Below are 13,496 nucleotides of genomic sequence, written 5' to 3' on the forward strand. Positions count from 1 at the left end.
ACTCACACAGGATCGCCCATAGGGTCCCTCTTGCTAATTTCTGTTTCTCTCGATTCTGTCTCATAGGAGGGTGTCTCCTCTTAATGGCTGCAATGGGGCGTCCTCCGTCTGTCTGAGGAGAAAGGGGTGAATGCAGTTTCTCAGATGCTCCCTTGATAGCTGAGACCCAGGCCTGACAAGGGGCTATGACAGCATCTTCACACTCTCGTACAGTTTTAATCACTTCACCCACAGTTGCATCCACATCTGCAGGAACCCATAGCATTACTGATAGAGTATGGTTAAAAGGTGGTGGTGCAGCATGCACAAACCTTTGCATCATAGGTTTAGGGCATGGTACGTGATAGGGATCTTCAATGTCATCATTATTATAGATCATGTCTCGCACAGCCAATTCTTCGAGATACCTGATAGCTTTTCCAAGTCTGGCTGCTTTGATCTGTGGGCAGTCTATTTCCTCTTTATAGGGATATCTCTCCCTTACAGCTGATAAGAGTAGTTTCCACAGGCTGGTAGTTCCAGCCTTTTCCCCAAATGCCCGATCAATACCTGCATCTTTGGCCAGGGATCCCAACTGCCTGGCTTCCTTCTGAGTTAATGTTACGGTAGCAGCCCCCTCATTCCAGCACCGGAGTAACCAAGAGAGAAGTGGTTCACCTGGAAAACGGCTGTAGTCTTTTCTCAGAGTACGCAAGTCTCTCATGGAATAGGGCTGAGCAGATTCTAAGTCTGAGTCCTCATCTGACTCTGCTCTAGCTGCTCTACGAGGAGAGGCAGTATCCTCTATTTCCTCTATCACCTGGTCATCTCGTTCAGACTTGGAAGGGTTAGGGCTCATTTCTGATTTCCATTGTTTTCCTTTTCTCCTAGTTACAGGGTCAACAAGTAACTGTGTGGGCTGAGGGGGAGAGGCTGAGGTGTCTGCAGCAGTAGCAGCAGCAGGGCTTGCTTTCTGAGCAGCAGCAGTGTCTGTGGGAGTAGACACAGCAACTGGAGCTGTAGCAGAAACACTGGCGATGCTGGCCGGCCTTATCTGAGTTGTGCCCTTGTGTGAGGGGGGGTGAGAAGCGGCTGTGGAGGCAGGAGTGGGGGTGCTCTCTGTATGAGGAGCAGCTCTCACTCTCCGAACAGCAACTCTCGGCCTCCGAAAAGGCATACTCAATCTCATTACTGTGGTTTTTGTGTTACTCCTCACCAATATATGAGAGAAATTAACAACACCCACCAAAAGATTGAGTAATGAAATGCTACTATTACTAAAATCAGGTGGAGTCAGCCCAAAATACGACGGAATGGTATAATTTTCCAAATTAAAACTGGGAGTGTAATTACCAACCAAGTTTTTTTATCTCTGTATGAAACACTACTGCACCATGCACCATGATATACACCAGTATTGAGGATGATATTGCAATGATGGTTCTTAAGCAACTCTTACGAAAGAAAACCCACATAGTAACAGCAACTCCAGCTGCGAAAATACACATCACATACCCTAAATACCAAAGGTACGGCACGATTGGTTTAATCTCCAACCCTGTGAAATTTCCAAAGAACAAGGTCTGATTCCAGCTCAGGAAAGCCATTCTTTCACTGTAGTTGGAATTCAAACTGTTCAGGCAATTTAGTCAAATTTTGAACTGGACTCGAGCCAATTAGCTCAGGCCCCATGTTGGGCACCAATAAATCTGTCACGGTTTAACACTGGCCCGGCAATTAAACCGAATAACAGACGCTCTCTATTAATCTCTCTCTCCTTGATAAAGAAAGGAGAGAGAATAAGGGAGAGAGACTTATGGGTTGGAAACTAAACTACACAACTTTAATGAACAGTAATGATAAATAGGAAAAATTACTAAATATATACAAATATACAGGAAAATGGAAACCACATTCCTCCCCCTTTTCCCCAATAACTCTCACGTCACCACCGAGGCTGCAGGGCAGCCCTGGGAAAGTCCAGGCTGGACTCCTGGAGTCGGCAGCAGTTGGGAACCGGAGGCAGGAACACACAGATGTGGGCTGGCACGGATCAGGACCACAGGCAGATGAATGGACGGGATCCTTCCAGGATGCCGGGTGAAGGAAGGGAGGAAGGGAAATCAGGAAATCCAGAAGTCTGGAAATCTGGAAATCCAGAAAAGATCTGGCTCGGCCCTCGTGATGCCTCAAATTTATACTGAGTGTGACGTATATGGGATGGAATACTCTGTTTGGTCAATTCTGGCATCTCTCTTGTCTGTTCCTCCCCAAAGGAGGGCTCAGGTGGGACCTCTGTATCCTCCTGGACAGTAAAATGTTTTCCTCAGAGCTGAGCAGTGTCCTTGGCTCTGCATACCAGTCTCTAGCAGTAACTATAAACATCAAGTGTTATCAATCCTAGAAGCACACACTGTCTGAGAAACTTGCTGTTAATTTCAGCAAGTGCAACTACTTACAAGAGACTTAGCTAAAAGCAAAAGTACAAGACAGAAAATCACCTTTATCCTGGTCCAAACCAGGACAGACACGGTATGGAATTTGCTGCAGTAAAATATCTTTCAATAAACCATAGCTTTAAAAAGCAAATCCAAAATAACTTTTCCTCTGTAATGCTGGTGCCTACCATTTTGATTCTTGTTTCAGCTACTCAAAATTAAAAAAAAAAAAAAAAAAAAAATCTCTCTTCTTAGACCATGTATTGAAGCCATCCATACATTTGAAAACTTGGAGTTTGCTTTGCAGCTGCCTTATTGCTGTCAGAACAGTCTTTGAACAGTGTAGTGCAGTGTTTGAATTATATGTGGCTGTTTAAGGTTATGTCAACACAGCACACTTCTGTCAAAACTCCATATTGTAGTATAGCTTGTTGTATCTCTAAATTTCCAGACTTGAATTAAAATTGTCATGTTTATTTTACAAAATAATCTTGATTTCTTCTGTCCATTAAATTATAGCTTGGTTCTTGAATTTAAATGACTGCTGGCATGGGCTGGATCCTAGCTTGGTAATGCTGATGTTCTTGACTTGGTTTCCTCAGGCTTTTCTCTGTAACATTATTTAAGGGATGTTTGGAGGAACCTTCCCCCTGACCACTGGAGATGGGTCCACTGTGTCCCTGGGTCTAAGGTCTCTGTCCAGGCTAAGTGATGTGGATGGACAGACACACATGGGACCCTGACACAGCTGGTTACAGGGACTGGTACTGAAAATGTGCTGCTTTCGATAATGTTTCTGTGCATCCAGAAACACATGCACAGGTGGCCACATCTCCATCTCCTTGTGGGCTGACAGAGACAGAAGGTCACTAGTGCATTTGACATTCTCCAGGTTAAGATGCACATGTACATTTATGGGTGCCTGAAGTAGCAGCACAGCCCTTCTCTGGCCATTCAGCTCCCCTGCCCTGATCCTAGGCCCCCTAACCTGTCCCTGCCCAATAACTAATCTAGTTTGGTGTGCTTCCTAGCAAGAACACACACTGTTATCCCACAGGCACCCCACATTCACAAGTCCCCCAAAGAGCAGCACAGACCTTACACTCAACTGCCACCCCTGCCTGGACCCAGAGCCTCCTTCATGCCAGCTGGAACAGCTTGCAGTTTGCTGTTAAGTTACAAACCAACATGCTGAGCCAACAGCCAGCACCACACAGGCTGTGACCCACAGTTCTGCCCCAGTCATTGGCTCTGAGCCCCTCCCTTATGCTTGTAGGTATTTTTTGGAAAACACATGGTTTCCACCGCAGTGGCTAATGGCCAAGGTCCCTTCCTGCCCCAGTTGCTGGCACTGACACCCTGCTTGCTTTGGTAGCTGACACCACAGGCCTGGGGCACCTTTACCTCTCTTTGTTCTGACCCATATCCTCTCCTATCCCATGCATATTTTCTCATGAGCTGGCACAGACCCACTGATACCCCCCTCCTGCATACTGCACCCTCAGATTTGCATCCTTAGCAGTCACAAAGCCTCAGTTTGCCTGCAGTGTCTTGATAAGCCACCAATCATTATGACTAGCTGTTTCTTGGGGGGTTTTTTGGTATTTTTTTCTGGTAAATTTCATTAACATTTATTGGTTAAAGTTAATTGGTTAAAGTGTTTATAATTTTACTGAAAGATAAGAATTCTCACACACCACTCACATATCCTTAACAATAGTGCAACTGACCAGATTTCTTCCTATCCTTACCATGTGTTGGTCAGGTTTGGCTCTGTAGGTTCTTGTTTGTAGCTCTGTTGACCTGATACCCTTGAAAGAGCAGACTCTCCTTCACTTACCTTGTGGTATGGAATAGCAACTGAAGGAACTTGCCCTTATGAAGAGGAAGCTATGGCAGGAGTTCATTTGACACAAGTGTTGTATGTGTTGGTATCAAACTCAGAATATCTTATTTGAAATAAAGGAAAAATAGGGAATTTGTGGCTGGTTGTTCACACTGAAGTTACCTTGGCTTTGTATGTTGGACAGAAGTTTGTACTTGCTTCTTTGATTTTCATAGTTGATTTTCAGCCCTGAGGGGTGTGGTAAAAAAGTAAAAGTAAAAAAAAAAGTAAAAAACCCAGAAATACTACTGGATAGTTCTCATGGAGGTATGGACAAGGAAAGGGAATATGTTAACTCAAAGAGCCTATTACTACATTGCAGTTGATACAGATGACATGGGTTGATGGACTTTCAGGAAGTAAGACAGGAAGCCTTGTAGGACAGAAAAAAATGTACTAAGTAGTTCTTATGTACTGAGACTTGATAACAGAAGAGCCTTAGGGGGAAGGTTAGACAGTAGCTGGCATATGTAGACTGGAATTGTTCAGTCAGGACCAAACTTAAATGCTTTTGGGGATCAGAAGGGATTTTTATGGAACTAATCCCCACCATAAGGACTGCAGAGATAAAAATGGCATCTTATATGGTAGTTTGGTGTTGTTTTCCTATGATAATTTTAGATAATATGAAGAGAATATTTCACTAGTGTATCACTAGAATCATAGGAATTTGAAAGACTCATTTAATTTCAGAATAGAAAAAATATATTCTGCATTTATATTATACCTTGAATAGATAATACTGTATAGTTAGTGTTCATGATGACATGTGTATAGCCAGGAGAAGACATTATCTGGGAAGCTGCAACACATACTTCATGAATTGGGTTTTTAAATGACAGTGACTCATGGAAAGTTAGCATATAGAGTATGTTTAAAACACAGCACTTCAACATTAGATGGATCTACTTGAAATAGGTGAACAATTTTTGTGTCAAAATAAGTACTACAGTCATATGGACCTGTGGTGTGGAAAATCAATCTAAACCAAGAAACTGTTATTCATTACTGGTATTATATGTACTCATTAAATAGCTATAGACTGTCCTTTTTGCAGCATAAGTATAACCTTAAGAGGTTTGTTGGGTCTTTCTGAAAAAAAGATGGAAATCTTGAAGTCAGGTTTAAGTGTGGAATGAAGTTTTTTTGGTGAATGTATCTGTGTCTGTGAAGAAGCATAGTAGAAATGCAACTGGTTTTATGAACAGCACCATTTGAATAGTTTTGAATTTGATAGAGTTAAAAATCCTTTCTACATGATCTGGAATTACATAAATATACATATATTTGTGCACATGAATACCTGAATTAATTTGACCTACAGAGTTACAGTAGTGTCAGCTATCCTGTGTTTATGGGTAGACCGAAGGTTAGTCTTGGCTGAATCCTTTAGTTTGAAACTAAATTCATAGGATCGTGCAATATCTCAACTTGGAAGGGACCCACTGAGTCCAGTTCCCAACTGGGTTTTGCTTAGTGTAATTGTTAACTAGAATAGAAGTAATTTACTTTTTTTTCTTCCCTAGGTATATATTCTTCTTGGATCCATGTAACATCGATCTAGTACATCAGAAGATCAAGTCCATTGCTTTGTGTGTATCAGCTTGTCCAAGGAAAGAACTAAAAACTCTGGCTGATATTCAGAAATTTGCTGAAAATAATGGTATGCAAAAAGGATGTCTCTTTTCATTCATATCCTGGATAGTATAATAGAAGAAGGACCTGTTTATTAGTTGAACTAAAAGTGAAAAGTGTATTAAAAAACTAGCGGTAACATGATTGTTTTCAATAAGGTAGAAGTTTACAGATTTGAGGGAATGGGTTACTGTAGGGTATGTTCTCAACTCCAACAATCCTGATGTTGCTGCTCAACCATACTGCTGTTGAAATGCCCTCATATATATACGGGGCTAATGTAAGCAATGCTGCTATTGAACTGTGCTTGCAGCATGGAGTATGTCTGTGTATGTGAAAATATTTCATTCAGTGCAGTTCCAGTTTTTGCTTGTTTATTTTATTCTTTTTTTTTAAGAAATTTAAAGCAAACTTAACTATTAAGAAATAAAATGCTGTACTCCGTTCGCCTCAAGAGCAGTACTTATGTGCAGTAATAATACTGTTATTCTTTGCTTCATCCATATTTCAACACTATAGAGTAGTGTATAGAATAAAATACATGTGAGGTAACTAACTTTTGGACCATCCAAAAAAAGAGTAAACATGAAAACTTAAAACAGTTTGAGGAAATTTTAGGGTTTTCCAGCTATTCAAGTGTGAGCATTTTGTCCTAAATTTACACATTCTTTTAAAATGCTGGAGTAAGATTTCTTCGCAAGCCACATTCTTGGCTAATGATGGGACAGTCTGGGTGACCAAGTTCAAAGCAAATTACTTTTCCAATCTGGTGTAAGTTGTGTGAGTACTTACTGTTTGAAAGCCTAGTGAGCTGAAGCAGGATGTGGACACTCCTAGTACCCTTGGTTCTGCCACTGTATTGTGTCTGAATCAGGGAGCTGCACTATCTGGGGCATGACGGCACATGAAGCTGCATAAACAGCTGTGACAGCACAGTGCAGAGGCTGGCCTGTGGATGAGAGCTTCCTCATGTGATTTGTGCACTTCTGTCAAATACAAGTCCAAGTAAAGCTAGCCAGTATCAAAATACAGCTTTACTCTTTACCCCTTAGCTGAGCATGCTGAGTTTTTCTTAACTAATGCAGTCCAGTTATTTGTTGATGAGAAGTCCAGGTTGTCAGTAGTGGAGCTGAAATAATGCCATGCCTTGTTTTACCACAGACATTGTTTTCCATGTTTATAAGTCAAGTCTTATGTGCCTGAAATATGTTCAGGTGCAGTTTTTTTAAAGTTCAGGCACACATTTTAAAGCACATGAAAACCCTCTCTTCTTCAAACATGCTAAGTTTTATCTCCCTTGCTATTCTAGGTTTTAAAACAAGTCTTCCAGATATATTTTTTTTTAAATTTTTCAAATACAAGAGATTAAGGGATGATGTTGACTTCAGTCTCCACAAAGGTGCAAGTTGTAAAGAACAGGAATGTTCTGGAACAGCTCTTGGAGGCTGTGGAGAAATGTGTACTGTTGGCTGAGAGCATTTTCAAATGCTGTACTAACACAGCCACATGTGAGAACATGCCCAACATACTTGGGCTTGTAGACCTTTGGATTGGACACAACTGAGAATGTTATGTAGTGTGAACTGGCTACTACCGGTCTCCCTAGGACTTTCTCACCCAGCAGAATAACTCAGGCACAGAGTAATGTGAGTGAAAGCTGTTTTTTCTGGAAAGCCATTGTTACTTCAAAAGGTAATGTCCTAATGTCCAGGAAATTCTGCAGTGGTCTTTTCAAGGTCTGCCAAAACATTTTGAAATATCCTTGAAGATAATACTTGTATATGACTGCTGTATGAATAATGAAATGTCATTATTAAAACGAAGCACTAAATAATTGGTCATAATTTCTGTCATGTTTAATTCAGTGATAACTATACTGACTGGTCATTGTGGGAAATACTGTTCCTGTCTGTTGATTAAATTACTGTTTGCAGATTTAGCAACGCAAAATGGTGGCAGGCATCTCAGTTGTCAGAATTCTGTAGCTAGGCCTAGCTGGTTGAGGTCCAAGTAGACTTAAAGCTGGAGATAAAGCTACATTAAGTCTGATATGGCTACCAACCTGAGGGAAATCAATAAATGAAATCAAGCTGGCTAAGTCAGATTAGCTTATCTTTGTGAGGTGTGGAAAGGAAACGAGGGGGAAACAGAAAGATGTTTCTTTTGTCTGAAGATAATGACATCTTTGCGTGTACTTCTCCAACTACTACCTTGCAGGATACTGTTGCTATTTGCCTTAGAAGTAATTGTTACTAGCTTTTGATGTTTTTCTTCTGCTCCTGTCCCTTCTCTCCCCCCTATATATTATTTATTTAGTATTTATTGGAAGTGTGCTAGTTAAAGCTTAATCCTGTGCTTATGGTTTTCTTGAAGTCTGTTGTACCATATTAGTTATAGGTGTATTTTGATTAAAAGAGGTGCTGCACCAGTAGGTCTTTGGGAGCCTGCATATGTTAATCCTTAATGTCCTTTTTTGAATAGCTGGAAAAAAAGCACTCTCTGACTGGTTTTGAGATACAGAGCCATACACTCTGACATATTACCAGAACTGCCTGTCAGGGTTGTCTTGTGTTGGAAATGGACCCTTTAATCAGAATAAAATAATTTCCTTGATAGAAAGTGGCCACACAATGGAGTCCTCCAGTAATGTTCTTTTTGTTATTGATTACATTAATAAACCATTTGGAAAGGAGGAGAAACAATGAGATAGTAAATCATGCTGCAGCTACTGAATTATTTAGAATTACATGAAAATAGTCGGGTATCAGTTGCAGTAGAACAAAATGTCAAATGAAAAGGAATGTTTGTGGAGTGAAAGGGTAGTGGGGAAAACCTTGTTATGCATTTGGCATTTTACTTTAAAGTTATTATTACTAGTTGGGAAAGAGAAGATGAAGCTGCTGAGGATAGCAAGAGGATTGTCTGAAAGTGTGATGTTCATTAATTGTGAAGAGAAAAATCAGGTACTATATTTTGTGTCAGCTCATTTTGTGATGGGATCATAAAGGCAGTGCTTTGGTCCTTTTCTGGCTAAGTGCTCTCTTAACTTTTTTTGTGAACTTCTTTATATTATGTGTATGCATACTGGGAAGGCAGACAGGGTTGACAAGAAAAGACCAATGAGTCTTTTGTCTGGAAAAGAAAAAAGTAGCAGGAAGTATAAAGTCTTCAAAAGCAGGAACATCTTAGAGAAAGTTAAAAATATTTTTTTCCTGGATTGATCTCATAACTTCAGTAATATGAAACTATATGTTGAAAAATAAATTAGTAGATTTTTTTTTTTTCAACAGAAGTCATAGTTAAGCTACAGAAGTTGTTGCCATCAGGATATTCTAGTTACCAAGGGATAAACTGTTAGAATAGTAGTGTTTGGATATTTAATAGGTTAATACTCAAGGATATTCTTGAGCCATAAATGGTGGAGAGTTGACAGTGCAGTAGAGGCAGCATCTGCTCCTGGACTAGATGAATTTTAAATTTGATTCCAGAATAGCTGACCCCATTTAGCACTGGAAGAAATTTGAGTGGGGAATTGAGCAAAAACTAATATGTGTTCAGCTTTCTGTGCTGTTGCTAAGAATGAGGGAATAGAGAAAAGGGTAGTCTGGATTTTTTAATTACAACGGAAGATTCTATATGAATCTATATATAAGAATCTATATGGATTCTTACACTATATGTTTTTATGTACAGTTATTTATAACAGTAACTGCACTTAGCTATTTCAGAAGATCTCTCTCTGATCTTAAATACTGAAGACACTTAGAGAACGAAGTGTCAGGTTTTACATGTTGGATTGTTTTCAGACATTCTCGCAGCCACTGAAGGATACTTTCACATGAGTCCCACATTTATTTGTAAAAGAAGGCTACAATTTTTTCTGTCCTCTAATTCCTTCTCTTTTAAAAGACAGTATGTTTCTCTGCAACAACTTGGAGTTTAGATACATATAGTCCTTTATTTTCTTTCTTAATCTGTGCTTCTGCAAGGCATAAGTGGATAGATCTGGGGAGTTATGCTTGCATTCTTCACTGAGGACAAACTTGTCATTAATCTGAGAAGTTCTGACCACAAAGTGGTCTGTCTCATTTATGCCTTTGTGCTGATCTCAAAGCATCAATATTTTTCTAGACTCTACTAGGCCCCCAAAACTAGGTTTAATATTAAGGTTCAATTCCATCTTTCTTTGGCCTTCTGCCTCTATTCATTCCCACGCCAAGTACAAAAGGCGGAGCTGCAGTGTTTAGGTATGTTTGTGCAGTTCCACAAACTGCTCCAATTCTTCCACAGTAAATGCTACCTCAGACCATATTCAAATCCATGGCCAAGAAGTGGAGTTTTTTTTTCACTCATTTCCATCTCTGATGCTAATCTGGGCACAGTTCAATGGTACTTCATTCCTGTATGAAGCATCAAATGTAAACTTGTCTGTTTCTGGAATGTCTTTCTTGTTCTAAAACCCATAAGCAAATAGGAAAGTTATACACACCTAAGCTGTATGTATTCTTATTGCTTGTGTTTGGGGAAGAATTGGTTCCTATAGCTGTAGACAGACCTGAGCCTTTTTGTGCACTTTTCAGTAGTTCCTGAAGAAAGCATCTTCTTACTACCCCCCATAGGCATTATTTTCAGAGGTCATACAGCTTTGTTGTCTGTTACGGGCAGACAAGTTACCAATGGATAGTAACTTACCACCCTCTGTGGAAGAAGTAGTTGGCATCCTACCTCTTCTGTTTTTTGGCTGTGGAATTTGCAGCAGAATTCCCTATAAATACATGAACCAGTGTCCTAAACTTCCACTTGTCTGTGCCATGTTGTCAGTTCATAGTATGGTAAGATAATATTATTGGTAGTATACCAAGTTGTCTGATTGCGTGAAGCTTTGGACTGGTAATGTGGTTCAGATTAACAGTTTAGAGCAGTTTTGGAGTTTGACAGGTAAATCTGAATGGAGCTCATGAGTGAGAAAAAGATAGAAATGTTGAGAATTACATCCTTGTGAGAATGTGAGAGCCTTGTCCTTGGAATATAAGCGAACTGCGCACTTCAGCACTTCTGTCAGTGTCTCTTAGGTTTATTGAGTGGGTTGGTCGAGCGTAATTATCTATGAATTATGTATTCATGTTAGCTATGTTGTATTTGGTGGCCCTTGTTCGTAAAACACCCAGTATCCAAGAAAAATTAGCACTGGGCATAAAGTACGGAGTCCAATAGCTGTGATTTAAGCAGTCTCACTCCTGCTACGATTTCTGCACATTTATGAATCTGTAATTAGACGGATTCTGATTCCTGTGTTAGAGAACTCAAGTTATAGGTGAACTAATAGGATCTTGCTTGAAAAGGAGAGAAAATGCTTAAAAATATAGTAAAGTTAAATTTTTTAATTGTGAGCTCTGCTTCTTCATACTGTCTTTTAGAAGTCAATTATGTCACACATGTGCCCAATACATGGATAGCATCAGTGACAACATACATGGAACACCATATAAATTACCTTACTAAAGCTGCGGTTTCTCAGGCTTTGCCACATGCCTTTTAAAAGAGCTATGTAGAGCTTGGAGTTATGTCTAACTTGAGCAAAATGTACTCCTAAGGTGTTCTGCTCCTGGTTGTAAACCTAGCTCAGGTATCTGTATAGCTCTGTTTTTTTCTGCTTAAATATTTGACTCTGAGCAATATTAATGTAAATGGTTTCCCCTGTGGGCTGGTCCTCTTAGCAAGAAGTCTTACTGTTTTTCAAGCTGTAAACTTTTATACTGATAGTGAGGCTGATGCAGAAGAGGTTTTGTGTGTTTGTTTACAGCCAGCAAATATGGGAAGGAAAGCTGCACGGGTGCTCTGGTCCCTAAAAGTAGTTTTATCTGACCACCTTGGTTAGTGTGGAGCTTCCCATTTACTGCTGTGGTAATCAGAGGGTTATTATGTCTTGCTGTTCTGAGCACTGTGGCCTCTGAGCACACAAGACAATAATTTGTCTTCACAATTTAAAAGAATTTTGGAACAGACTTTGGTTCCCCATCTTTGTCCTGGCTTTGAACAGCATCTTTACATGATTTGTGCTAACTGTAGTTGTTTTAAGAATGCCAGAGATAGTGGGTGTTCTGTTCTTTAGTAAACCAAGTTTAGCCAAAACAGAAATAAGACTTTTAAAGGAGGTAGTGGCTTTTGCACCCATGACTAGGCTGAAGAAAGTTTGTCTTTTTATCTTTTGACATACCTTGCTCCAGTTGTACCCCAAAATATTCTAATGGCTGGAACAGGTCTCTTCATGGGAAATTAACCATGGAACAGAAGATTTATTGCTTCTCCAGAATGCCATTTTGTAGGTGAAAGCACCCACAGCACTGTGGAACCAGTAAGCTCTGGATGCTTAACAGTAGCCCAGCAACTATTGCTCTGCATAGTATTTTTCTTCAAGGTTGCAGCATGCTGTGATCTCAAATCCGGTCTCTGTAGTAGTTTGTTGTTGTTCGCCCAATGATTTCTACAAGAAGAAATATGTGCACTGCTGTAGGAAGCAAAGAATCTATTAGTTCAATGATTTTTTAGTTTGTTTTTCAAATTCTACCCATAATGCTTTTGAAACATTTACAATTGATAATAATTTACAAATAGTAGTAGAGTCTTTGGTAAACTAGTTATCTCAGCAAAGTAGATGATTTGAGTTCTTTAAGATTTGCAGGCCTTGCAAACTGCAAGGGAGCAGTAAGACTGTGCTAAGAGTCTCTGCTAAACCAGAATAAATATAATGGCGTGGAAGGTTTGACAAACTAGTTCATTTCTTTCACTCTCACCTTACAAAATTCAAAAATTTTTGACAAAATTATTGATGAATTTCTTTTTTTAAGGAATCAGTTTTAATTTTTATGTAAAGTGATACATTACTCAAGCACATATTTGGATTGTAGAACTCTACCACAGCATATAAGAAAAGTTGGAAGGTTTTCAAAAGATAGAGGTATTTTATGGGAGTAATAAAGATAATTCTGCCTAATTATGTAGAAGAAAAGAACAAACAAATGTCGTGGGTGCTATTTCAGTGAAGATATTTTTCTCTTTGGGTGTGAGTCTAAAGAAGCACACTGTGCGAGGTGGACAGCTGTAGAGAAGAATATACAAAGGAGTCCTAATAGCAGTTCCCAGGTGGGATGGTAGTGGTATCCAGAGTCATCCACTGCTCCACTGCATGACAGGAGGGAACATGCTGTGTTGCAGGGGGACCTCACAATGTGCCTTCAGTATCTTCAAGGATAAAGCATTTTTTGGGTTACTCAAGTGTGCAAATCCTGCTTGATGGCTTGTGAACTATGGTGCAAATCATGATCTGGCATTTGGTTTTGCTTGCCTTACATTTGTGATACAAACAGAATGTCTTCAGATACACATTTGTGTAAAGAACCTAGATCCTTCTTCACTGGCCATAGCAGTTCCCTTTTGCCTGAACTCCTAGAAGTCACAAGGAAGCATGGGCATCCACAAATCAGCTTTGTTCCTTAAATTTACTTTGTCTGCTTAAACTGTAGCTCAGCACTGGTGGTGGCAGCAAATGGCAAAATCAT

General features: G+C 39.8%; 1 protein-coding gene across 3 annotated transcripts in view; it reads left to right on the forward strand.

Annotated features, from left to right (window-relative positions):
* SLC44A1 (solute carrier family 44 member 1) overlaps positions 1-13,496 on the forward strand; it is a 93,972-nt gene that overhangs the window by 48,802 nt on the left and 31,674 nt on the right. For all 3 annotated transcript variants that reach the window (XM_030467020.1, XM_030467021.1, XM_030467019.1), the window contains exon 4: positions 5,829-5,965. In XM_030467020.1, the coding sequence (XP_030322880.1) occupies positions 5,829-5,965 (137 nt within the window). The remainder of the gene's footprint in view (positions 1-5,828; positions 5,966-13,496) is intronic.

The sequence above is a fragment of the Calypte anna genome, chromosome Z, assembly GCF_003957555.1.
Source record: "Calypte anna isolate BGI_N300 chromosome Z, bCalAnn1_v1.p, whole genome shotgun sequence".
Taxonomy (NCBI): Eukaryota; Metazoa; Chordata; class Aves; order Apodiformes; family Trochilidae; genus Calypte; species Calypte anna.